The 27,183-nt window shown below is 45.1% G+C and overlaps 1 protein-coding gene across 7 annotated transcripts in view; it reads left to right on the top strand.

The window, feature by feature from the left end:
* The window catches only part of TRAF3IP1 (TRAF3 interacting protein 1), an 81,926-nt gene extending 55,443 nt beyond the window's left edge, over positions 1 to 26,483 (top strand). For all 7 annotated transcript variants that reach the window (XM_055109270.2, XM_034955488.4, XM_063595346.1 and 4 more), the window contains 2 exons: positions 21,420 to 21,640; positions 24,339 to 26,483. In XM_055109270.2, the coding sequence (XP_054965245.1) occupies positions 21,420 to 21,640; positions 24,339 to 24,504 (387 nt within the window). In that variant the 3' untranslated portion in view covers positions 24,505 to 26,483. The remainder of the gene's footprint in view (positions 1 to 21,419; positions 21,641 to 24,338) is intronic.
* Positions 26,484 to 27,183: the final 700 nt, after the last annotated feature.

Below are 27,183 nucleotides of genomic sequence, written 5' to 3' on the forward strand. Positions count from 1 at the left end.
AACTCTTTCTGTGTTCTCTGCCCCAGAGGTTAGCAAACTTTTTCCGTAAAAGGTCAGGTAGTAAATATTTTCAGCCATGAGAACCATGTAATCTCTGTTGCCACTACTCAACTTTGTTATTGTAGTGTAAAAGCAACCACAGGCAATATATAAATGCATGAGCGTGGCTGGTTTCCAATAGGGCTTTATTTATTTATGGACACTGAAACGTGAATTTTGTATAACTTTCATGTGCTGCAAAATATTATCCTTTAACTGGGTTTTTCAACTATTTATAAATAAAAAATCATTCTTAGCTCATGGGCTATAGAGAAATCCAGGTGGTGGGCCGGTCCACAGGCTGTAGTTTATACTGCTCCACTGGCCCGCGCTGATACCACCCTGCTATAATGACTGTAGCTTCAGAACAAGGCCTTGTGTCTGGTAGCAAAGCCCCTGCCGCCTTATGCCTCTTCCTCAGCTATGTTTTGGCAATTATTGGTCTTGTCCACTTCCATCTACATATTATAACCTGCTTATTGAGTGCCGTGAAAAACCCTCTTGGGATTTCAGTTGGAGTATTTATGAACAAAACTATCTCTCCATTTATTTAGACTTGCTTTAAAGTCTTTTAGTGAATGTTTATAATTTGATTTGTTAAGGTTGTTCATATCTTTTGTTAGATTTATATGTGGGTATTTATAGTTTATCTGCTATTATAAATACTGTATATTTATTTAAAATTGTTTTCTAGTTGTTGATTGCTGGTAGATAGTAGTGCTGTTGACTTATAACCAGCTTCATTTAAAACTGTTTGCTTTAAACATGTGTCTGTTGAGTCTTTTCTGTTTTCTTCGCTGTAATAGCGGCAAACACCTAATAGTGCACGGTGTGCAGGCTCTGTTCTAAGACAGCTAATAACATAGGTCATAGTGAGACTCGGGCACTGTTGTTACCCATTTTGAAACTGGGGCATTTGGAGGTTAAGGAACGTGTCCGGGGCCGTATGAGTGGTGAGTGGCAGAGGAGGGATTCAAGCCCAGGCAATCGCACCCAGAGTCCATGCCTTTAGCCCAAGCTCCGCACCATTGTCTGTGTCATCTGAAAGTCCTGATGGCTTCATTTCCTTCTTTCCAGTCTTAGGCATTTAATTCCCTCTTACTGTTGCGTTTCTGTGGCTAGGCCCTCTGCTAGAGTAGGAATAGTAATGGTGATTGTGGGTAACCTCGTTTCCTTCCTTCCTGATTTTCTTTTTCTTTTTTTTTTTTTTTTTGAGACAGGGCCTCCCTGTCACCCAGGCTGGAGTGCAGTGGTGCAGTCATGGCTCACTGCAGCCTTGCTTTCCTAGGCTCAGGTGATCCTTCCTCCTCCCAAGTAGCTGGGACTGCAGGCGAGTGCCACTCTGCCTGGCTAAGTTTTTGTAGGTTCCCCCCCACTGTGGGGCTTGGTTATTAATGCGTGTTAAATTTTACTAAATGCTTTTTCTGGGTCGATTGAGATGATTCTATTATATTCCTTAATTCACTATATGATTGTAGCTTTTCTAATATGAAACAGTCTTTCCATTCCTTGGATCAAATCAATTATGGTATATTATTATTATTTTTAATCCACTGTTAAGAGTCTAGTTGCTAATTAGTATTTTTCCATTTATATTCATGAATGAAATGGACCCATAATTTTGTTTTTCTTGTATGATCCTTATTTTTTTTAGTACCAAGGTCAAGAATGAATTGAGGATAGTCTTTGTTTTTATCTGTTCTGGAAGAGATTGTATATGGTTGGAATGTATTTCTTGACAATTTGACAGCTTCACATGTAAAACCACCTGAGCTTGGTGTTTCTTTGTGGGAAATACTTAAACCATTGTTTTCATTTTTGTATTAATTATGAGAGTATTCAGGCTTTTTAAAATGTGTTTTCGAGTCCATTCTGACTGTCAGTTTTTTGAAAATTTTCAAGCTTATTGGAAAAAAGCTCTTGCTAGAACTCTTTAATATTTGCTCTGGATGTAGTTTAGTTTAGTTTAGTTTTTTTTTTTGTTTGTTTGTTTTTTGCTTGTTTGTTTTAACCAATATTACTTACTTAGGCATTTTTCTTTTTTTAAATATATTTTTCCAGAAATTTGTCTGTCTGTCTAAACCCCACTGGCTTTTGGCTTTGTTGTTCTCTTTTTAATCTTTGTTTTTCTTTTCATTGATATCTCCAGTTTTATTTAAATTTTCTTCCTTCTCTACTATTTTTCTTTTTAAATTTATTAAGTTGGACACCTAAGTTACTAGTTTTTATTTAGCCTTTTAAGAATCTAAGGAAACTTGTTTTGTGACTATAAATTATCATGTTTTAAAAGTTAGCATTCATTCATTCACCAGCCATCTGGCACCTGCCATGTGCTAGGCACTGTTCTTGGCATTCAGTCAGAAACGAATGACAAGGTTAACAACTGTCTTTTTGGCAGCTGTTGAGATGTTCCTGTATTAATAGACTTCCTAATGTTGAACAGTTCTTACACACCTCAAATAACCTTTGCCTGGCCATCATCTATTATTTACCCAATATAAAACTATATTTAATTTGCTGACATTTAACAATAGAACTTCATCTCTATATTAAAGTGGAATTGGCCTGGAGTTTTAGAGAGAGAGAGAGAGAGAGAGAGAGAGAGTTTGTGTTTAGGTTTTAGAATCAAGGTTATGTCCATTTTATAAAATTAATTTGGGACCCTGCATTTTTTCCTGGGCCCTAGAACAGTTTAAGTCTGATGGGTGATCTGGGTTAAGGGAACTTTGAGGCTGGGCACTTTCTTCCCAGTTTGATCTGAAGCCGGGACCCCCTCTCCAGGCCCCAGGCTGCTGGGTCAGAAGCCTCTTACTCACCATCACTTGCAAACCCAATACCATGAGGCACTCAAGTGGTTTTGCGGTCAGTCTTTGCTGACCAGTACCAGGTTGCTTCTACTCTTGCCTTCAGGGGAGGTGGGTCAGGAGTAGAAAGGCCCCAGAGGGTCCGGTCCTTCTTTGGTGCCCTCTGTGGGACTCAGCGTTCGGTCCCCACCTCAGGCAGCCTGGCGCTGATGCTGATGCAGCCGCCCTGTGTCAGGTGCTCAGTGGAACCCCAGACTTGTTCTCCTTGTTTCCTGTCGACTCACTCTTTGGTCGTCTGTGTGTCACTGGGGGCCTGTTTTCTTGCAGTCCGAGGTTACCTGGAGGCTGCTGGTCTCTTGGGCCGGACAACCCCCACCCCATTTAAGTCCCTGCCCACGAGTCTCCTCTTCAGAGAGGCCTTTCCTGTCCACCTAGCTGTGTGGGGCCTCAGCCGCACACTCACCATCTCTGACCCGGGCTCTGCTATCCTCACAGCATTGGTCACTGACTGAGACCATGCGACTGACTGAGACCATGCAGCTGGCTGTCAGGATGCTGGTGGAGGGAAGAGTGAGGAGTGCCAGCTTCAGCAGAACTCCTTATTCTGTCTGCCTTGGCAGCCACAGACACCTGCTCGCGTGAAGGCGGCCGCGTGGTGCCATCACTTGGGTATTTGGAACTTGACCATCCTGTATGTGAATTTTCCTTTGCTCATCCAGTCCTTAGACTCACTTCTTCTATTCATAATTAATTCTGTGACACGTGTTTTCTGCCGAGGACCTCTGACCTCGTGGCCACTTCCTGCTGCAGGTTTAGACGGTGGTTTCCTCCCCCGCTCACATGCCAGCCATTCAGTTCAGTGGGTCTCTTGTTGCCCAGTAACTGCCTTTTATAGCTGCTATTTTTGGAGTGATTAAATATGTTAAGAATTTAGAAGGCAAAATGTGTAATAATAACACTGGAGCCAGAATGATAAGGAAATACTGTAGCAATAGGCTCAATAGAAAATGATTAATATTTTAGTAAGACATTTAAAATAGCAAATCCAATTAGTTAGTACAGAGGTGGAAATAAAAAACAAAATAATTGAATAATCACCTCACTGGCCATTTCCAGCATTGATGGAGAAAGACAATTTTAAAGTCCATTTTAAAACTTAGATTCTTTTGCTGCTGCTGCCTATGAGATGGAAAGGGATTCTAAAATGTAGAGAAAGTGAACTTTACAACCTTATGTCCTTTGAAATTTGCCTAGAGGTTCATCTGCTCAGAGACGTCTACGTATTAGAACCATTCAGAGAGTGTTTCTGAAATGCTGGTGCCCAGGCCCCTCCCCTCTCAATTAGGATCAGTCTCTGGGCAGGTGCTGGCGCTGGGTGTAAAATTGCTCCCCAGGTGACTTCGTATGCAGCTGGATCCCTACGGTGCCTTCCAGCTTCTCAGAGGGCCTCTCTGAGCCCTGCAGGAGCCACGTGGAGAAGCTGCTTACCTGGGCCCTTTGGTTCCTGTGCACGACGACTGATCCTGTTAAACCCAGAAAATATGGTGTCTTCATGCACAGGAAGGGAAGGGCCTCTCCCCCGGGTCCCTGAGTGGTGGGAGTGTCCTCTTGGATTTGGCTAATTTGAACAGGAAGCTCTGCAGTTGAGGCAGATCTTGCAGTATCCCCCTAACCGATAGGAAACATGCACTGCTGCCCGACCCAGTGGCCCAGCCCGGCCACTCACAGCATCTTCTTCTTGAGCATGTGGATGGACTTGGAGGCTTGTTTCCAGGCTGTTGTGGAAGAAGCAGATCCTGCTCTTCCTGAGCTCAGCCTCACCCTGAGCAGCCTCAGTTACCTGTGATTCACCCCCGGCCCCAAGGTGAGATGACCCCAACAATATTTTAAAGGAAATGCCTGCATCACACCTTTTCGTCTTTGAACTCCTGAAAAATCAAAATAACAGAAACACTGTTGTAAAGTGATTAGAAGAATGCAAGAAAATGAGGTAAAAGCATGTTAGCAACCTTCATTTTCATGAAGGTGTGTGAGTCAATGTTTAAATGTGAGTGCTGTACCCATAAAACAAGGATGGAGAGCAAGGATCCTTCCTGGGAATATCTTCCATAGAGACTTAAGTTCTTTTGAGTGCTTGAAACCAGTTTTTCCAGATCTCTATTGAGTCTGACTCATTTGTTTTGGTTCCTGAGGATACTCTCAAAAGGCTTCATCTGTCCTATTTACAGAATAGCAACTATTTTTCTTGCCACAATGACGGGATTTGGGTAGGATGCTTGGGGTTTTTTTTTAAAATTATTTATTTATTTATTATTTTTTTTTTCAGAATTCTGTTTCCATGGAACTCCTGGGTCAGCTAGGGTAGCTTGAACCCAAGTTTATCTTCCCCCTCTCAGAATCCCAGTGAAATGAATGGAACATAAAAATGGGGCAAAAACCAGTGAGGGTTGCACCCGCATTCCAGAAACTTTAGAAAAGTTTCTTTGGGACTTGCAGATGGGGCTGGATTCGAGGAGGGCCTGTAGGGCCCACTGAACCCCACTGACACCCTTGGAGGCGGCCATAGGCATGGGTGGCGGGTGGGGTGCTCTTTGATTCTTGCTCCCTGCTGTGGCATTTGGAAGTGGGCCCTGAGATGCTCCCAGGTTCAGGCAGGCTTGCTACCACGCTGGAGGCCGGGAAGGTGGGGGCCAGTCCTGTGCCTGCAAGCAGCACTGTGTGGAAGGATGCTGGCCAGGGGCTCCTCCAGTCACTGAAGAGAGATGGACCGAAGTTCCCTTGTAGACACCACCCTGATGGGCCACTGCCCTGCACTTGTCCCTGATGGGATCCTCGAAAATGGGTATAAACATTCATTTGCACCACTGTTCCAGGTAGTGAGCAGAGAGAGGGTTCATGAAGCACCCCACGTGAGCAGAACTGATGGGGACCTTTGAGGAAAGCTCGTCGTGGGCGTGGGGTGGGATACTTCTGTAAATATGTTCATCATGCTCTACGAATTTAAAAAATGCCAATGATTAAGCGAAAAGCAAAAAAATGACATGAAGACCGGCTGAGAAGGAAAGGGGCTGGCGGGTAGGAAGCCACAGATGGGGAAGAGGAGCGCGCTGAGTCAAGGAGGGACTGTTATGGAGGCACACGGATGTGATCAGAGGAACAAAGTATTTACCTGAAGCCGTAAAGAAGCAGAATCGACACAACAGAATAAGCAACCAGTGATGTTTGGGGCAAACTTGAGAAGCCTTTCCAGAATATGAAGAAGGAAACACCAAAGCCATGGGGACATGTGAGAGAGGAGATGACAGAAAGGGGACAGAGAGCCCGGGTGTGATGGTCGGCATTCATAAGGAGGATACGAAAACAGGCGAAAAAGATGCCACAGTGGTTCTCCTGCATGGAAGACCTGAGTATGCAGACAGGAAGGCACTCCCTGAGTGTCAGCTAAAAAGTACCAATATGATACTGAGACACATCCTGGTGGAATTGTTGACTGTCAAGGATAAGAAAAGAGCTCTGCAAAGGACCCAGCCAAAAAAGCTGATAAAAGAACAAAAATCAGATTGACCACAAACTTTTGCAACATTAAATGTTGAAAGAATCCAGAAAAATTTCATGATCGTAAAGGAAACATTGCAACACAAGAACTTTATATAGCAGCTTAAGTTGTCATTTGCATCTGGAGGCAGTGAAATGGTGTGTTCAGATCAGCAGGTCGGGGAGGGTGAGGGACATGTGGATGTCTGCCTCCAGGCAGGCCTTTTCCTGGGAGCGGCACGTCTTCCCGTGGCACCCCATAGATGTCTGAGGCTCAGCAGCTCACAGTCGAGTGTCACCAGCTTCCTCCCAGACAGACCTCCTTTGCTGGCTCAGCATAGGGCATCACTGTCCCCCAAGTTGCTCAAGAGAGTCCCACCCCTCCCTCCCTGCCCCTCCATCTCTCATAAAGCAAGAAGCCTGCATGCTTCTCTCTAGTCCTGCTGCCATCCTCTCCTGCCTTCATCAGTTCCCTGGACGGTTGGTCACAAGAGCCTCGTTGCCTCCTCTCTCTCTCTCCCAAGTTGGAAGCCAAGTGTTTTTATTAAAACTTCGATCTCATTAGGTTTCTGTGCTCCTGAAATCCCTTTGTTGGCTTTTTATCGCCCATAGGATCAAGTCCGAAATCCTCACCACTCTCGGGCTCCAGCCACCTCCCTGCCTGTCTCTACACACTGTCCTCCAGCCTGCAGCCTTCCCTTGGCTTCCGGAACCTGCTGGTGGTTTTCATCTCTGAGGAAGTCTGCACCCAGCTCTCCCCTTTGTCTGGAATACTCACCCACTATAGGCCCACCTGCTGTAGGCTGCCCTCCAGGCAGTCTCCTACCACCCAGACTGTGTGGGGCTCTTCTTCCATTCCCCCATCTCCTTGGTGTCTCGGCAACTTGAATCAAACTTGTGGGTCTCTTTTCTGACTAGATTGTGAGAGTCCCAAGGGCAGTGGGCCCGGGCCCTGGCACACAGTAGGTGCTCAGTAAGTGCTGTGAGTGTGTGGCTGCACATAATGGTGCTGTCCAGCATAGGCCTTTGGAAACTACCTATTAATGAACAATCTGCATTGAGTCTGTCAGTCATCATCCAACAGGTGAATGCTCACTGTCCCACTGCACAGATACACCGTGGCGTTTCCCTAGGCCCCTGCTGACTTTGGTGCTGGTGTGCTTACAGGCTTTTGCTATAATTAGAAATGCTGAGATGAAAAATCTTGCCCATGTATTTTTTAGCACCTCTCTAACGTTTCCTAAGGGTAAATCTCAGAAGTAGAATCTTGGGTCGTCTAGATTGTCAACATCTTTCTGTCCCATACCTGAATGTGTTCATTTCCTCATTCTAGCAAACACTGGACATCTTAATTGATTTTGGATTCCTTGCTAGGAGCTAAACCCGTTTTATTACTTTTCATGTTGCAAATTGAGGTGAATAACTTTTTGTTTGTGCTAGTTGCATTTCTCTTTTTGTGAATTCCTGTTGTTATTCTTTGCATGGTGTTCTAATTTAGTCCGTTTACATTTAGTGCAGTTGTTGATATAGGGAGGCTTAAGTCTGTCATCTTGCTCTTTGTTTCACATATCTCCCCTTATGGTTTTTGTTCCTCTTTTGCTTATTTACTGCCATCTTTGGGGTTGACTATTTGTTAGTTTTCTACTACATTTTGTCCACTGGCTTGTTCTCTGATTCAGCTGTGGTCCTGCAGGGCCCCCCATCTGGATGCATCCTCCTTGGCTCAGTGGCACCCTCATGCTCCTCCATGTAGACTCAGCTCTGTGCCCTGGTCAGGCTGTCATCCCCACACAAGATCTGGGGCACTGGTGGGCTGGCCTCCTGAGTGTCCCTTGTCTCGGGGCTCTCACTTGTATGCTGCCTCCGCCCACGGCTGACAACAGTTGCCTCTGATCTTTTGTTCTGTTTTACACTTGTTTGCTAGTCTGGTTTCTCCTTTTCTAATCTGTCCAGAATCAACGTGATGTATGTATGTATGTATGTATGTATGTATGTATGTATATATGGAGTCTTGCTCTGTTGGCCAGGCTGGGGTGCAGTGGTGTGATCTTGGCTTACTGCAACCTCTGCCTCCTGAGTTTAAGTAATTCTCCTGCCTCAGCCTCTGGAGTAGCTGGGATTACAGATGCATGCCACCCCGCCTGACTAATTTTTTTTTTTGTATTTTTTTTTAAAAATACATTTTACCATGTTGGCCAGGCTGGTCTTGAGCTCCTGACCTTGTGATCTGCCCGCCTCAGCCTCCCAAAGTGCTGGGATTACAGGCGTGAGCCACCGCGCCTGGCCTGATGTCCTTTAAAAAGGATTACAGAATCCTAAAACTCTATGGCTAGAATGGAGTTTAGAGATTTCATTTCAGCAAAGATGAAGAAATTTGAACAAAAGTGAAGGTTAAGAATTGCTAGTAATTTTTCCTAAAGCGTGTATTTTATTCTATAATCAAAAGTGAGATAGAAGATCTTCTAGGATGGAAACTCTGTTTCCTGTTAGATAAATGTATTTGTCACTAGCTCCCTTAGCAGTTTCTCCAGTATTTTCTCCTTCTTCATGTAGCCATGGCCAGGGAAGAGCCAGTCATTTCAGTTAAGAAATTCAAGTCAGTTGTAGCTTTTTATTTTTCTTTCTTTCTTTCTTTTTTTTTGAGACGGACTCTCGCTCTGTCGCCCAGGCTGGAGTGCAGTGGTGCGATCTCGGCTCACTGCAAGCTCCGCCTCCCGGGTTCACGCCATTCTCCTGCCTCAGCCTCCCGAGTAGCTGGGACTACAGGCGCCCGCCACCACGCCCGGCTAATTTTTTGTATTTTTAGTAGAGACGGGGTTTCACCGTGTTAGCCAGGATGGTCTCGATCTCCTGACCTCGTGATCTGCCCGCCTCGGCCTCCCAAAGTGCTGGGATTACAGGCGTGAACCGCTGCGCCCGGCCTGTAGCATCGTGTAAGTGTTGACTACTTACCTTACATTTAACCAAGAAATTATTCCTGAACCGGATAAAATCACTAGTCAGTGTACTTTCTCTTAAAAATAAATGACTCATGTAAAATTCAATATCCATTATACTGAAAACCTGTAATGAACTAGGAATAGAAAAATACTTCTTTTTCATGAGAGAGAGAAAACACCTGTGTCAACAGTCAACATCGTATGTAATAGTGAGTGGCTGGAGATATTTCTCCTACAGTCAGGAACAAGGGTGGGTACCATGACCCTATTTAGATATTCTACAACAGTGGTCCCCAACCTTTTTGCTACCAGGGACCGGTTTCGTGAAAGCCAGTTTTTCCGTGGACTGCTAAGTCTGTTTGTACAGAATTCTTTTGGCCTCAAACCCACCTCTGGTGATGAGAATGTTTCTTTCCTTTTGGTGCAAGGAGGGCATCTCCTACATGGGAGTTTCATCACCTGCTTTTAAGAAGAAAGGGGGAAGTCAGACTGGCCTTCTTGCACCGCTGTTTTTTAAGTGCCTTTAGCTCAAAATAATGCTCCTGCCAAAGTAGCATATTTTTGGGTGGGATAGTCTGTCACCCTTCAGTGAACAGGTGATTTTAATAAATATTTCCCTTGTCGAAGTCAAATAAAATATAGAGACAAATCTTGAAATTTAAAACATTTTATTCGGGAAGAAAGAATTACAATTTGGGGTATACATGCAGACCAGATGGTCTTCGGTATGTCTGAAGAACAGAGCAGGTTGGGAGTTTTATCAGAAAGAGAAAGGTTACGTATTGTCTTGGAGGAAAACTCATTGGCACTAGAAAAGTTTTGGGGAGCTGGCAAGCTGGGATTGGTGAGTGACAGTGGTAGGTAAAGCCGGTCTTAGAGTCACAGAGGGTTGTTTCAGTGGCTTCTAGATAAAACTGGTCTTAGAGTTACAGCAGGCTGTGTCAGCAACTGGGCTTCTGAAAAATATAACTCTTAAACTTTTTTTCTTTTTATTTTTGTGACAGAGTCTCACTCTGTCTCCCAGGCTAGCGTGCAGTGGTGTGATTTTGGCTCACTGCAACCTCCGCCTCCCAGGTTCAAGCGATTCTCCTGCCTCAGCCTCCCAAGTAGCTGGGACTACAGGTGTGCGCCACCATGCCTGGCTAATTTTTGTATTTTTAGTAGAGACGGGGTTTCACCATGTTGACCAGGCTGGTCTTGAACTCCTGACCTCAGGTGATCTGCCCGCCTGGGCCTCCTAAACTGCTGGGATTACAGGCGTCAGCCACTGAGCCCGGCCAAAATTTAACTCTTGAAGTAGATGCCCTGAGTGCTTTTTCCCCTCAACCCTATCTCTGATTTAGTTGGGTATGACAAGAATAACCCAACTCATAAAATCAATTTTCAGACCATTTTAAGGTCCATCAGAAAGGCCAGTTTGAAGATTTCTCTGTTTTGTGTTCTGATCTTTTGCCTTGACCGCAGTGACCCATTGGGGCTCATGCCAAGCTCACTCACCCTGGCTTAACACATAATTCTAAGAGGGTTTCTCATTCATCTTCCAAGGCCATTCACGTTTATCTGTAAAAGTAGCTAACATTTAATGATATTTTGCTCTGTATGCATTTTTTCTCCTATAGAAATTTACCATTAATAATTATTCATTATAGACAATATAATTATTCTAACAGCTAACATTTATAGAGCACTTACCATGACTAAGGAATTGCATGTTTTATTTAATACGGTCACCTACAGATGAGATAGGCGTTACACCCATTTGCTAGGTTAGGAAAATGAGGCACAAAAGTTACCTAGTCCAAGATGATATAGACAGTAAGTCCCAGAGGTAGGAGCTACCCCAGATCTGTTGGGCCCCGATCTGGGCAGTTAGCCCTCATCCTGTCCAGCTTCTCATACATCCATGCTAAAGGCTTACCATCCATGTGTAAGTAGTTGTAAGTAATTCGTCTAATGAGCAGCGGTCTGTTATTTGGAAGGCTCCTTTTAACAGCCTATTCCTGACTTGGAGTAGCAGTTTTCTAGCTGCTGCCAGATAACAGTTCAGTAGTTATTATCTTCAGTTGTCAGATTGTAGAAATGGCATGGGAGTAGAGCTAAAGCTTCCTTTATAGCCTAGAAATAAGATAGTGATTAATGAAAAATAGTTGATGTAAATTTCTAAAACTATATGAAAACGGTTTGGCATTACATCATAAAGTTGAGAACACACACCCTTTGACCCAGTAATGCCACTTCCTGTTGCATACCCGACAGTCACGTGCTCATCTCTATTGGGACATATATAAGATTATTCAGAGTTGTATTTTTTTGTAATAGCCCTAGACAAAAAAAATAACCCAAATGTTGTCCGTCAGTGGCAGAATGGATGAATAGTGGTATTTCATTCATATAATAAAACACTATTCAGAAACGCAAATGAACAAAATACATGTAACATGGTTGATTCTTAAACATAATTTTGAGGCTGGGCATGATGGCTCATGCCTGTAATCCCAATGCTTTGAGATCTAAAGAGGAGGATCACTTGAGACCAGGAGTTCAAGACCAGCCTGGGCAACATAGCAAGACCTCGTTTCTGCAAAAGTAAAAAATTAAAAAAATTAGCCAGGCATGGTGGTGCACACCTGTATCCCAGCTACTTGGGAGGCTGAGATGGAAGGATTATTAAGCTTAGAAGTCCAAGGCTGCAGTGAGCTGTGATTGCACCACTGCATTCCAGCCTGGGTGACAGAACAAGACTCTGTCTCAAAAAATTAGTCGGGTCCGGTGGCTTATGCCTGTTATCCCAACACTTTGTGGGGGCCAAGGTGGGTGGATCACTTGAGGTCAGGAGTTCAAGATTAGCCTGGCCAACGTGGTGAAACCACGTCTCTACAAAAAATACAAAAATTAGCCTGGCGTGATGATGCGTGCCTATAATCCCAGCTACTCGGGAGGCTGAGGCAGGAGAATCACTTGAACTGGGGAGGCGGAAGTTGCAGTGAGCTGAGATCGTGCCACTGCACTCCAGCCTGAGGGACAGAGGGAGACCCTGTCTCAAAAAAAAAAAAAAAAAGGATGTGTTTGTAGGCTGTTTTGCTTGTGTGTTCAAGGGATCCAACTTGACCTACATTCGAGATGAACATATGAAGAAGTTTGGTGATGGAATATTTCTGGATGAACAGGACACTTAGAATAATTATTCAGTCATTCTGTGCTTTTCTTTTGTAAATTGAATGCAGGTATTCCTCCGTTTATGAAGAACACAACTTTTTTTTTTTGAGACAGAGTCCTGCTCTGTTGCCCAGGCTGGAGTGCAGTGGCGTGATCTCAGCTCACTACATCCTCGACCTCCTGGGCTCAAGGGCATCATCTTGGCTCACTGTAACCTCTGCATCCTGGGCTCAAGCAATCTTCCCACCTCAGCCTCCTAGGTAGCCAGGACCACAAACATGCACCACTATGCCTGGATAATTTTTTATAGAGATGGAGTTTCACCACGTTGTCCAGGCTGGTTTCAAACTCCTGGGCTCAAGCCATCTGCCCGCCTTGGCCTTCCAAAGTGCTGGCATTACAGTGTGAGCCGCTGCGCCCAGCCTAGAAAACAAACTTTTGACAGGTTGCATATAAATCAATTCCTGAGGTCATGAGAGAGTATGTTATTTGAAGCAAATACATACTCTTTTGATTTATTGCCCACCTCCCCACCCTACAGTTAATCAGGCTTTTGTTTATTGGGTTTGCTTAATGTCGGGTAGAGCCCTGCTCAGGAGTGTGGCTGAGCAGTCACATCCAGCAGCGGGGCAGGGCAGGGGTCAGAGGCCTCCATTCCCGTGTGCCCTGGATCCTGCTTCCGAGAGGGACTTCTGGCAGCATTAAAGACCAGACTTCTGAGACATTTTTTTTTTTACATTTTATTTTATTTTAGATTTGGGGGTACATGGGCATGCTTGTTAATGGGTAGGGATTTGGCTTCTGGTGTACCCATCACCCAGTAGTGAATGTTGCACCCAGTGGGTAATTTTTCAACCCTCCCCCTCCCAACCCTCCCGCATTTTGGAGTACTCAGTGTCTATTATTTCCATCTTCATTTTTTAAATTTTATTTTAAGATATTTTAAAAATAATACTTTTGGCCGGGTGCAGTGGCTCACATCTGTAATCCCAGCACTTTGGGAGGCCAAGGTGGGTAGATCACTTGAGGTCAGGAGTTCAAGACCAGCCTGACCAACATGGTGAAACCCCATCTCTACTAAAAATACAGAAATTAGCCAGATGTGGTAGCAGGCACCTGTAATCTCAACTACTTGGGAGGCTGAGGCAGAAGAATCTCTTGAACCTGGGAGGTGGAGGTTGCAATGAGCTGAGATTGCGCCACTGTACTCCAGCCTGGGTGACAGAGTGAGACTCCATCTCAAATAATAATAATAATAATAATAATAATAGTAATAATTCTCTTGAAGGATTGCAGTTGAAATTCAAATAAATCTCTAAGGTCAATAATGTGTATTTATATGACTTATAATCAATAACTATAAATTTAAAAATCACTAGAAGTGCAAATGCCCATGTTTCTGAGGACAAGTGTGTGTGTGGTAAAATGTAAATAAAATAGTCCCAGAAATAACTGTTCGCCTGAGAAATCTTGGAAGCATTTTCTGAAAAGTGTGTGCGCACGTGAGCACATGAAGTGGCCCAACGCTGAGCTGCCTTGCCAGAGGCCTTCCTGCCAGAAGGCAGCTGAGTAAACAGTCTTTAGCCCGCAGGAAAAGGGAGGCCAGCCAGGTAGGAGGCAGGAGGGGACAAGAGGGGTGACTTTGTGTCCCCTTGAAACACACGTGGGCTGCCACCTCTCTGTTTGCCTAACTTGGAGAAACTGCCTTTAGACACTGGATCCATGGTGAGGGTGCCACAAAAAGGTGCCGTGGGTGGTTCTGCGATGTTCACAGCAGACTTCCTCTGAGCTCAGGATCACCAACCTTTCAGCGGAGAAAAGAGCTTTGAGATGAATTTCATAGCTGTGGGTTATTTATATTCTTAAAATGGAGATGGAGAAGGAAGTGTGTCGATGAGGAAGGTAAATTACATTTTAATGAAAGAACTTGCCTGGACATGACAGCTTGTTAGGTGGTGCTGATAATATCTATAAATACTTTTTTCATTGTGCGCTAAAGTATTCCAAACATGCCTGGCTAAGAATCTTTCATAGCCAACAAGTTGACAGGAGGTAAAATAACTGTATCAGTGCACAGGAAAAAGCACCCATGCTTTGTCCTGGGGGCACTTGCAACTTGCTTCTTTCTGGGGAATAAATTTACGATAATGGTTAACATCTATTTGAGGGTTTACTATGTGTGAGGCACTGAACTGCTTACTTTATATTATCCCATTTAATGTTACCTGAAGGATAAATATTATTATTTCCATTTTATTGTGAGGAAGCTGAGGTACAGAGAGGTCATTCCAAGGTCATAAAGTTAGGAGGTGGTGAGGCTGGGTTGGCACCAGGCCCTGGAACCACAAGGCACTGACTGCGGGTCCTGTTGCCCCCGAATCCTCCTATGGTCTAGGTGGTTTTAGGTCATATTTTGTGTAATGACAGATTTCCTTTCCTTTTCTTTTCTTTTTTCTTTTTTGAGAAAAAAGGGTTTCGCTCTGTTGCCCAGGCTGGAGTACAGTGGCACAGTCTTGGCTCACTGCAACCTTCTCCTCCTGGGCTCGGGCAGTCCTCCCTGCTTAGCCTCCTGAGGAGCTGGGACTACAGGTGTGCACCACCACGCCTTGGTAATTTTTGTATTTTTTTTGTAGAGGCAGGGTTTCACCATGTTGGCCAGGCTGGTCTCAAATTTCTGGCCTCAAGTGATCTGCCCACCTCAGCCTCCCAAATTGCTGGGATTACCGGCATGAGCCAACACACCCAGCCATGACAGATTTTCAATAATTAACACAGCAGGGGCAGTCATCTAATTCCTGTGTGGGGGTAATAGATCCTCAAACTACTATTGGATTAAAACAAGGTTGTTTTTATCTGGAAAATTGTTGATATATCTACATGAGCAACATATAACTCGAGGTCTGTCATCAGAGAGGTGTGCTTTTTAAAGCAAATAATCACGGCTTGATGCATTCACCCTGCCCCTGCTGTGTTAAATGAAAGCTTGAAAATTGCCAGAGTGTTGGTGTTTTGCAGCAATGTATTCCAGTGCCTTTATGCTAATAATAAAACCTGTCCTGACTATCACAATCCCAGCCCAAGTGTACTTATTTTAAAGTCTTAATCTCTTAAAAATAAAATTATAAGCTTTAAGATTAGTGTTCCAAATTCTGCTTGGTCCTGTGCAATAGAAATATGAGGAGTTTGGCCAGATTACCTCTTAGTGTCTTTTTCTACATTGTAACTCTCCAATTTTGTAAGATATTTGTTCATATTAGTCTCCTACCTTAAGGTCCATGCCCTAAACATTTTTATATTAGAGTTAACACGATGCCAAATGCACAGGAATTACTTGATAGTCATTATGAATGGGTTTTAATAGAAGTTTGAATTTCTTAACTAAGTCAATGAGACATTTACTAATTTGTGTATAATAAAGACAATATATTTTTCTCTTGGGAAGTAGCTTATTTTATTGAATTCATTTCAGTCATTTAGCATCTTAATTTAAAGGCATTTTATATAGCCTTTTAGAAATTAAACGTTTTGATATAACCATAGATTCATATCCAGTTATAAGAAATAATAGACGCCCAGGTGTGGTGGCACGTGCCTGTAGCCCCAGCTACTTTGGGAGGCTGAGGCAGGAGAATCACTTGAGCCCAGGAGTTTGCGTTCAGCCTGGGCAACACAGTGAAACCCTGTAAAGAACAAATAGTAGAAAAAGAAATAATAGAGATATACTGTATGCCTTTTGCCCACTTTCCCCCAGTGATAACATCTTACAGAACCATAGTACATTGTCAACCAGGATATTGACAATGAAACAGGATCCAGAACATTTGTATCACCTCAAAGATCCCTCTTGTTGCCTTTTTATAGCCACACCCTCTTCCCCCACCTTGAACTCTTCCTTCACCCCCAGCTACCACCATCAGTTCTCCATTTCTGTAACTTTGTCTTTCAAGAATCTTGTGTAAAAGGAATCCTACAGCATGTAACCTCTTGGGATTCACTTTTCTTATTCATAATCCTCTGAGGGCCATCCAGTTTGTCCCATGGATTAGCAGTCTGTTCCTTTTTTTTTTTTCTCGAGACGGAGTTTTGCTTGTGTTGCCCAGGCTGGAGTGCAATGGCGTGATCTCGGCTCACTGCAACCTCGCCCCCCCACCCGGGTTCAAGGGATTCTTCTGCCTCAGCCTCCCGAGTAGCTGGGATTACAGGCATGCGCCACCACGCCTGGCTAACTTTGTATTTTTAGTATAGAGGGGGTTTTGCCATGTTGGTCAGGCTGGTCTCGAACTCCTGACCTCAGGTGATCCGCCTGCCTCAGCCTCCCATAGTGCTGGGATTGCAGGCATGAGCCACCGTGCCTGGCCAGTCTGTTCCTTTTTATTGGTAGATAGTTTTCCCTGGTGTGGATGCACCACAGTTTAGTTAACCAACTACCTGTCGAAGGACACGGGGGTTGTTTCCAGTTTGTGGCTACTTTGATTAAAGCATCCGCATGCATTTGTGTACAGGTTTTTCTATAAACATGAATTTTCATTTGTTTGGATAAGTGCCCAGGAGTACAACTGTTGGTTGATACTGTAGTTGCATGTTTAGTTTTATAGGAAACTGCCAAACTGTGTTCCAGAGTGGCCATATCTTTTTACATTCCCGTCAGCAATGAGTGATCCAGTTTTCCCTAACCAGCATTTGGTGTTGTCACTATTTTTTATTTTAGCCATTCTGATTGTTGTGTGGTGATGGCTCATTGTGGTTTGAATTCGCATTTCCCTAATGCCTAATGATTTCAAACATATTTTCATGTGTGTGTTGGCCATCCTTATATCTTCTTCAGTGAAATGTGTCTTTTGCCCATTTTCTAATTGAATTATTTGCTTTCTTGCTGTTGTGTTTTAAGAGTTCTTTGCATATTCTAGCTATAAGTCCTTTATTGGATGTGTGATTTGCAGTTGTTTTTGCTCAGTCTGTGACTTACCTTTGCGGCTTCTTCCCAGGGTCTTTCGCAGAGCAAACATTTGAAATTTTTGTCATGCTTTTGGTGTCAAGTCTTCGAACCCAAAGACTTTTTCCTCCTGTGTTTTTTATCTTAAAGTTTTATAGATTATATTTAAATCCATAGTCCATTTCGAGTTAATTTTTGTTTAAGATATGAGATGAGGTCAACGTTTTGTTTGTTTGTTTTTTGGCTTATGGATGTCCACTTAACCCAGTGCCAAATGGTGCAAAGCTCTCTCCGCCACTAAATTGCTTTTGTACCTTTGTCAAAGATTGCTTGGGCATATGGACATATTCGTATGGATCTACTTTTGGATTCTGTGTTCTGTTCATTTGATCTATGTCCCTCTGTCAATACTGCACTGTCTTGATTACTGTAATTGTATAAAAAGACTTGAAGCCTACGCGGTGGCTCACACCTGTAATCCCAGCACTTTGGGAGGCCGAGATGGGAGGATCACCTTAGCTCAGGAGTTTGACACCAACCTGGCCAACATGGTAAAATCCCATGTCTACTAAAACAAAAATTAGCTGGGCATGCTGGTGTGCGCCTGTGATCCCAGCTACTTGGGAGGCCGAGGCAGGAGAATCGCTTGAATCTGGGAGGCAGAGGTTGCAGTGAGCCAAGATCACACAACTGCACTCCAGCCTGGGCGACAGAGTGAGACTCCATTTCAAAAAAAAGCCTTGAAATTGGGTAGACTGGTTATTTCTGTCTTTATTCTTTTTCTGAAAATGTTTTAGCTATTGTAGTTCCTTTGCCTTTCTGTATACATTTTAGGATAATCTTGTCTATACAAAAACATTGGCTGCAAGTTTGGTAGGATTTGCATTAAACATGCGTATCGGTTTGGGGAAAATTCATGTCTTTACTGTGTCGTGTCTTCCAATCCATGGACACAGTGTGTCTTCTCATTTATTTAGATTTCCTTTGATTTCTTTCATCTGCATTGTTTCGTTTTCCATTTCCAAGTCCTATACATGTTTTGTTAGATTTACAACTAAGGATAGTCTTCTATTGAACAATTGTCAATGGCATTGTATTTTTAATTGCAGTGTCCATGTTTTCATTGCTCATACATAGAAATATAGTTGATTTTCATATGCTCATCTTGTATACTACAACCTTGCTGAACTCACTTATTAGTTGTATGAGTTTTATGTTTTACTTAAAGTCCCAATTATTTAACACTTTCTATGTGCCAGGCATTATGCTAAAGCTTTCTTGTACTTGTCCAAGCCAGTAAATGGTGGAACTAGGATCTTCATACATAAATCATTTATCCACTTCATTAGTTCATTTCACAAATTCTTAGGCAGAGCTTATGTGAACCGCAGTGAATCTAGGCACAAAGTCCTGCCCTCCTGAGCCCACAGTCTGAAACTAGCAGAAGTAATGCAAGTGATTATGTAGCTATGATACGTTCAAATTAAATAAGTTGATTTGTTACAACTGAGTGCATTTACTAGCTCATTCTGTAAGTGGGTGATGCAAGGAAGGGCCCCTTACCGGTCTGGAGTGGGGTGGGGGTGTCCAGGGAGGGCTTCCTAAAGAAACAGTGTTGCAGGGCATGATGGCTTACATCTGTAATCCCAGCACTTTGGGAGGGCAAGGCAGGAGGATCACTTGAGCCCAGGAGTTTGAGAGTAGCCTGGGCAACATAGTGAGACCCTGGCTGTAAAGAAAGAGAGAGAGAAGAAAGAAAGGAAAGAAGATAACCATCTGATCTTTGACAAACCTGACAAAAACAAGCAATGGGGAAATGATTCCCTATTTAATAAATGGTGCTGGGAAAACTGGCTAGCCATATGTAGAAAGCTGAAACTGGATCCCTTCCTTACACCTTATACAAAAATTAATTCAAAATGGATTAAAGACTACATGTTAGACCTAAAACCATAAAAACCCTAGAAGAAAACCTAGGCATTACCATTCAGGACATAGGCATGGGCAAGGACTTCATGTCTAAAACACCAAAAGCAATGGCAACAAAAGCCAAAATTGACAAATGGGATCTAATTAAACTAAAGAGCTTCTGCACAGCAAAAGAAACTACCATCAGGGTGAACAGGCAACCTACAAAATTAGAGAAAATTTTCACAACCTACTCATCTGACAAAGGGCTAATATCCAGAATCTACAACGAACTCAAACAAATTTACAAGAAAAAAACAACCCCATCAAAAAGTGGGCAAAGGATATGAACACACACTTCTCAAAAGAAGACATTTACGCAGCCAAAAAACACATGAAAAAATGCTCATCATCACTGGCCATCAGAGAAATGCAAATCAAAACCACCATGAGATACCATCTCACACCAGTTAGAATGACAGTCATTAAAAAGTCAGGAAACAACAGGTGCTGGAGAGGATGTGGAGAAACAGGAACACTTTTACACTGTTGGTGGGACTGTAAACTGGTTCAACCATTGGGGAAGTCAGTGTGGCGATTCCTCAGGGATCTAGAACTAGAAATACCATTTGACCCAGCCATCCCATTACTGGGTATATACCCAAAGGATTATAAATCATGCTGCTATAAAGATACATGCACACGTATGTTTATTGCGGCACTATTCACAATAGCAAAGACTCGGAACCAACCCAAATGTCTAACAACGATAGACTGGATTAAGAAAATGTGGCATATATACACCATGGAATACTATGCAGCCATTAAAAATGATGAGTTCATGTCCTCTGTAGGGACATGGATGAAACTAGAAACCATCATTCTCAGCAAACTATCGCAAGGACAAAAAACCAAACACTGCATGTCCTCACTCATAGGTGGGAATTGAACAATGAGAACACATGGACACAGGAAGGGGAACATCACAATCCGGGGCCTGTTGTGGGGTGGGGGGAGGGGGGAGGGATAGCATTAGGAGATATACCTAACGTTAAATGACGAGTTAATGGGTGCAGCACACCAGCATGGCACATGTATACATATGTAACAAACCTGCACATTGTGCACATGTACCCTAAAACTTAAAGTGTAAAAATAATAAAAAAATTTAAAAAAAAAAGAAAGGAAAGGAGAAAGAACTGATAGTAATTTTCCCAAGCTTATTGATTCTTATCAACTCACATCAGTTTCTGACATTCAGAGATGTCTGTGATCAAAGCTCATATGAAGAGAATTCTAAATGTTGCATGGCAAAGAACCCAAGAACTCCTGGCCCAAAGCGCATGCAGCTCTGCACTCGTCTCTGCGTCCTCCTCACCTCCTTCACCTGCTGCTGTCTCAACTTGACCCCTTCCATCTGGCCCCTGACCCCTGGACTCTGTGGCCTCCCTGAGCGGCCAGCACAGTCACGTCTAAGTCGACCTGACCTTCTGCCTGCTGGGTGCTGCTGGCTGCTGCTGGCTGCTGCTGGGTGCTGCTGGGTGCTGCTGGCGCTGGCTGCCCTGCACATTCTCCATGCCCTCCTTTCCATGGCACCAGTTTCTGCCTCTCCTTTGGGTTTCTTTCCCCTTGCCCCCTGGCAAGCTGGGTTTTGAAGTCATTTGGGATGGAAGATGGACCATTTGAAGAGCTGTAGGGTCAGGCCCTCATTCTGCCAGTCCATTTGGGAAAAATCTTCCATGTCACTAAGCTCTTGTAACAATAGCTACAAAAGTTTCTTGTTAGTTGGGAACTGAAATCTGCCTGTATAGAGATTTGCCCTCAGATGGATTTCCAGGTAAAGACAGACCCCCATCCCCATTGAGCAGGGAAGGAGCGGCCCCTCCCTGGCAGTGCTGTGTCCTCTGATGGCGTGCAGCACTTCAGAGTTACTCTGTTAGGCAGCGTGGCTCTCCCTTTGCATGGGAGTGAGTGTCCCACAACCAGCACTGTCCCTGCCTGCGGGCCTTTCTTCCCAGCCCCATGGCTGTGTGCTGAGTGCACCGGCCCTGTTCTGCCTTTGGACTGAGGAGGCGTGTTCCTCTTCCTATGTCTCCCTGACTGTAGGAGCGATCTCTCTTTGAGTCGGCATGGAAGAAGGAGAAGGACATCGTTTCCAAGGAGATAGAGAAGCTCCGCACTTCCATCCAGACCCTGTGCAAGAGCGCACTTCCCCTGGGGAAGATCATGGACTACATCCAGGAAGACGTGGATGCCATGCAGAATGAGCTGCAGCTGTGGCACAGCGAGAACAGGCAGCACGCCGAGGCCCTGCAGCAGGAGCAGAGGTGGGGGGTAGTAATGGGGAGGGGGCCCTGCAGCAGGAGCAGAGGTGAGGGGTAGTAATGGGGAGGGGGCCCTGCAGCAGGAGCAGAGGTGGGGGGTAGTAATGGGGAGGGGGCCCTGCAGCAGGAGGAGAGGTGGGGGCTAGCAGGGGGGTAGTAATGGGGAGGGGGCCCTGCAGCAGGAGCAGAGGTGGGGGGTAGTAATGGGGAGGGGGCCCTGCAGCAGGAGCAGAGGTGAGGGGTAGTAATGGGGAGGGGGCCCTGCAGCAGGAGCAGAGGTGAGGGGTAGTAATGGGGAGGGGGCCCTGCAGCAGGAGCAGAGGTGGGGGGTAGTAATGGGGAGGGGGCCCTGCAGCAGGAGCAGAGGTGGGGGGTAGTAATGGGGAGGGGGCCTTGCAGCAGGAGCAGAGGTGGGGGGTAGTAATGGGGAGGGGGCCCTGCAGCAGGAGGAGAGGTGGGGGCTGGCAGGGGGGTAGTAATGGGGAGGGGGCCCTGCAGCAGGAGCAGAGGTGGGGGGTAGTAATGGGGAGGGGGCCCTGCAGCAGGAGCAGAGGTGAGGGGTAGTAATGGGGAGGGGGCCCTGCAGCAGGAGCAGAGGTGGGGGGTAGTAATGGGGAGGGGGCCCTGCAGCAGGAGCAGAGGTGGGGGGTAGTAATGGGGAGGGGGCCCTGCAGCAGGAGGAGAGGTGGGGGCTAGCAGGGGGGTAGTAATGGGGAGGGGGCCCTGCAGCAGGAGCAGAGGTGGGGGGTAGTAATGGGGAGGGGGCCCTGCAGCAGGAGCAGAGGTGGGGGGTAGTAATGGGGAGGGGGCCCTGCAGCAGGAGCAGAGGTGAGGGGTAGTAATGGGGAGGGGGCCCTGCAGCAGGAGCAGAGGTGGGGGGTAGTAATGGGGAGGGGGCCCTGCAGCAGGAGCAGAGGTGGGGGGTAGTAATGGGGAGGGGGCCCTGCAGCAGGAGGAGAGGTGGGGGCTGGCAGGGGGGTAGTAATGGGGAGGGGGCCCTGCAGCAGGAGCAGAGGTGGGGGGTAGTAATGGGGAGGGGGCCCTGCAGCAGGAGGAGAGGTGGGGGGTAGTAATGGGGGGGTGCCCTGCAGCAGGAACAGAGGTGGGGGATAGCAGGGGGATAATGGGGAGGGGGCCCTGCAGCAGGAGGAGAGGTCGGGGGTAGTAATGGGGGGGTGCCCTGCAGCAGGAACAGAAGTGGAGGGTAGCAGGGGGATAATGGAGAGGGGGCCCTGCAGCAGGAGGAGAGGTGGGGGGTAGTAATGGGGGGGTGCCCTGCAGCAGGAACAGAGGTGGGGGATAGCAGGGGGATAATGGAGAGGGGGCCCTGCAGCAGGAGGAGAGGTGGGGGGTAGTAATGGGGGGGTGCCCTGCAGCAGGAGCAGAGGTAGGGGGTAGCAGGGGGATAATGGGGAGGAGGCCCTGCAGCAGGAGCAGAGGCGGGGGGTAGCAGGGGGGTAGTAATGGGGAGGGGGCCCTGCAGCAGGAGGAGAGGTGGGGGGTAGTAATGGGGGGGTGCCCTGCAGCAAGAGCAGAGGTGGGGGGTAGCAGGGGGATAATGGGGAGGGAGGCCCTGCAGCAGGAACAGAGGTGGGGGATAGCAGGGGGGTAGTAATGGGGAGGGGGCCCTGCAGCAGGAGGAGAGGTGGGGGGTAGTAATGGGGGGGTGCCCTGCAGCAGGAGCAGAGGTGGGGGGTAGCAGGGGGATAATGGGGAGGGAGGCCCTGCAGCAGGAGCAGAGGTGGGAGGTAGTAATGAGAGGGTGCCCTGCAGCAGGAGCAGAGGTGGGGGGTAGCAGGAGGGTAATGGGGAGGGTTCCCTGCAGCAGGAGCAGAGGTTGGGGGTAGCAGAGGCAGGGAGTAGTGGGGAGGGGGCGCTGCAGCAGGAGCACAGGTAGGGGATAGCGGAGTGGGGGGAGTAATGGGGGAGGAGGCCCTGCAGCAGGAACAGATTGGGGTGTGGCAGGAAGGTAATGGGGAGGGGGCCCTGCAGCAGGAGCAGAGGTTGGGGGTAGCAGGGGGATAATGGGGAGGGGGCCCTGCAGCAGGAGCACAGGTAGGGGATAGCGGAGTCGGGGGAGTAATGGGGGAGGAGGCCCTGCAGCAGGAACAGGTTGGGGTGTGGCAGGAAGGTAATGGGGAGGGGGCCCTGCAGCAGGAGCAGAGGTTGGGGGTAGCAGGGGGATAATGGGGAGGGGGCCCTGCAGCAGGAGCACAGGTAGGGGATAGCGGAGTGGGGGGAGTAATGGGGGAGGAGGCCCTGCAGCAGGAACAGGTTGGGGCGTGGCAGGAGGGTAATGGGGAGGGGGCCCTGCAGCAGGAGCAGAGGTGGGGGTGTAGCGGAGTGGGGCAGTAATGGGGAGGAGGCCCTGTGGCAGGAACATAGGTGGGGGGTAGTGGAGGGGGGGTCCCCGAAGTCAATGGGGACTTTGCTGCATACCTCCTTGTCCCAGAGGCTGTTCTGTATGTCATTTAAGGACTTCAAGATTATCATTGAAGAAATATTAACTGCTGCTTTTATAAATCTCATGTTTGACTTCACTTTTGGTTGTGGCAGGGGTTGTGAAAATAAGAAATAAATATTATCCTTTTCTTTGGATGAAATGAATAATTTACTTCTGTTGTCTTTCAATGTCTTAATTAAGAAGCCAACACACAATGAGATGAGAGAGTGATGAGCCGCTGGTTTTGTTCTCCCTCAGTATCACAGACTGTGCCGTGGAGCCCTTAAAGGCTGAGCTCGCGGAGCTGGAGCAGCTGATCAAAGACCAGCAAGACAAGATCTGTGCTGTGAAGGCCAACATCCTCAAGAATGAAGAAAAAATCCAGAAAATGGTATATAGTATCAATTTGACTTCGAGAAGGTGAACACTCAAAAGTTTCAGAGATGAAAAGTCACCTCAGTTTAAAAGCAAAAAGGAAGATAGAAAATCATTATTACTCTTTTAAGTTCCAGTTTGCTAAGAAAATGAACAGTTTACAATGTTATTATCCAGCTAATTTTCAGAGCTTTAAAACTGTAAGCATGTTAAGTGTATTAAAAAAACCATGTTTTCTTACCTCCTTCCAGATGGAATACTGGCTAGTTATAAATAGCGCTTCCAAACACCTCTGTGAAAAGTTTTTTTGAAAGCCTGTTCTTTGTGTTTCTGCTGTAACCTGTTTAGTTCTGTACCAGAACTCTCTAGCAGGTAAGTGGTGTGGGCATACCAAGGGAACAGTAGTCCTTTATTTTGGTTTAGTGGAAAGACTTTCAGAGGTCAGTGCCGAATGAAGGATGACTGTGTACTTTTTGATAGGCACTTGATAAGTAGAGTGAGGCCTGAAAATGAATACATTATATTTTTAGTTAATTTCCATTGGAAAGGGCTAACCTCAGCCTGTCTCCATATCAGGTACCTATCAACTGGATTGTTTTCATTTTTGTTTTTTGACCTCTTTGTAATTGCATGTACTTCTCTATGTAATTTTCCTCTTGATCTCTACTATCTTTTGCTTGTGTTTCTAGTCCTTAAAGTTCATAAATTTAAAAAGGAGATTTCAGGATGGCCTTTATGGACATTGTCTGGACATACATCCTCACTTTCTTCCGCAGTTTACCCTGGTTTTCCTCAGACAGAGGCTAGCGCAGCCCCCCAGAGTCCTTGTTCTCCTCAAGAGGGTCTCGCTCTGCAAAGCATTGGCCCCCTGCCTTTTCCTTTGCATGGGTGTGCACACCCAAGAGACAGGCAGCTTAGGAAAAACAACATAAGGAAGACTTAAAAGGATGCACTGATTTACGACGTTTTTTGATGTTAGCCATTTTTTTGGAAATTGTTTTTTAAAGCAAAAGTTTTTTAAAAACATGGTTTATAGTTTTTCACTTACATATACTATTTTAAATACTTAGCAGAGTCTTAAGTTACTGTATAAAACATTTCATTGTGTTTGAAGACATACTTATGGGTCTTGAGGTCTGGGTCCTAATACTTTTAAATAGTGTATTTATTATGTAAACTGAGGAGTGCCATTTAAAGTGTGAGGATTGCCTGAAAAGGTTTTGTTTCTTTCTTTTTTTTTTGAGATGGAGTCTTACTCTGTCACCCAGGCTGGAGTGCAGTGGCGCAATCTCAGCTCACTGCAACCACCGCCTCCCGAGTTCAAGTGATTCTCCTGCCTCAGCCTCCTGAGTAACTGGGACTACAGGCACACGCCACCACGCCCAGCTAATTTTTGTATTTTTAGTAGAGATGGGGTTTCACCGTGTTGACCAGGATGGTCTCCACCTCCTGACCTCGTGATCCGCCTGCCTCGGCCTCCCAAAGTGCTGGAATTACAGGCATGAGCCACTGCACCCGGCCAGGTTTTGTTTCTTTAAGGATTAGCACAAATGGCACCGTTGGGTTTTTCTTCACACAATTTCCAAAATAAATTCTGTACTAAGGTTGTTATATGATTTTCTGAGCTGAATAAGTTCAGGAGCAGATTATTAAGATCTGCCATTCTGAAACGCTGGTCTTTTTCTCCTTCCTATAGTGCACCATAAAATTCTGTTTGATCAGATTATATTAAATACATTTTGGGGGAGTGGAGGGACATGAGTTAAGTAGCCCTTCATGTATTTATAATCTCTTTTCTACTGAATCAAATGACTTAGCCATGACCCTGAATGGACCTTGTTTTACTTCAAGTTAAGATGTCTGCCTTTTATGAATTTGTATATGTGAATAGAATTTGGGGGTTGCAAAAAATTGCATACGTTGTATGTAAGTAAAATTTTTTATGAAGTAGTCTGTCAAATTGTATCATAAAGTTTATTTTTCTTTTATACGTAAATCATTAAAAATAATCACATATTTTTTCCATAAGTGTATGGATTGTGCAGTTTGATTCACACATGGAAAAATCATAAGCATTTGGATTTTTTATTTTCAAATGTGTGTGTTTTGTTTTTCTCGTGAGGAAAGTTCAGGGAAATACATCTTTTCATTCATATTGTGACACATCTCTTTTCAGTATGAATTGAAGTTTTATAAGATAGGTAAGCATTTATCAGAAATTGTAAGATCATTTGTGAAGTTTTAGAAGGTCTCTACACGTGATTGTTACTGTATCTTATCCTACACACTAGATCCTGATCTTATTTAATTTGAGAAATTTAATTTTTCTCTTATTTTGAGACAATACACAAATGGGATTATTAAGTATTTTTCTATACTTTGGTTAATAAGTTTTCAGGGAGTACTGGAGTCATACTTCAGGAATTTGAATTTAAAAGTTGAGCTGATGATAATTTATATTCAAAGGAAATGCATAATAAACCTTTGGAAGAAATAGTTCAAGACTAAAATGCAGCTTTCTACTTTGATATTCATCCTTATTTTTCTTTTTAATAATCAACTTTTAAAAACTGAAATCTGTGAAGAAAAATGATGTCACTTGGTGACATGAAGTGCTACTTAGGATTTGGGTGATATGGAATTCTAGTCAGTGTATTAACAAGTGCCCCCGAACTATTCCGGTGCTAGTCTTCTGAGCTGCCCTGGACTGATGGGGTTTATCTTCTGT

This window comes from Pan paniscus, chromosome 13 (assembly GCF_029289425.2).
Source record: "Pan paniscus chromosome 13, NHGRI_mPanPan1-v2.0_pri, whole genome shotgun sequence".
NCBI lineage: Eukaryota > Metazoa > Chordata > Mammalia > Primates > Hominidae > Pan > Pan paniscus.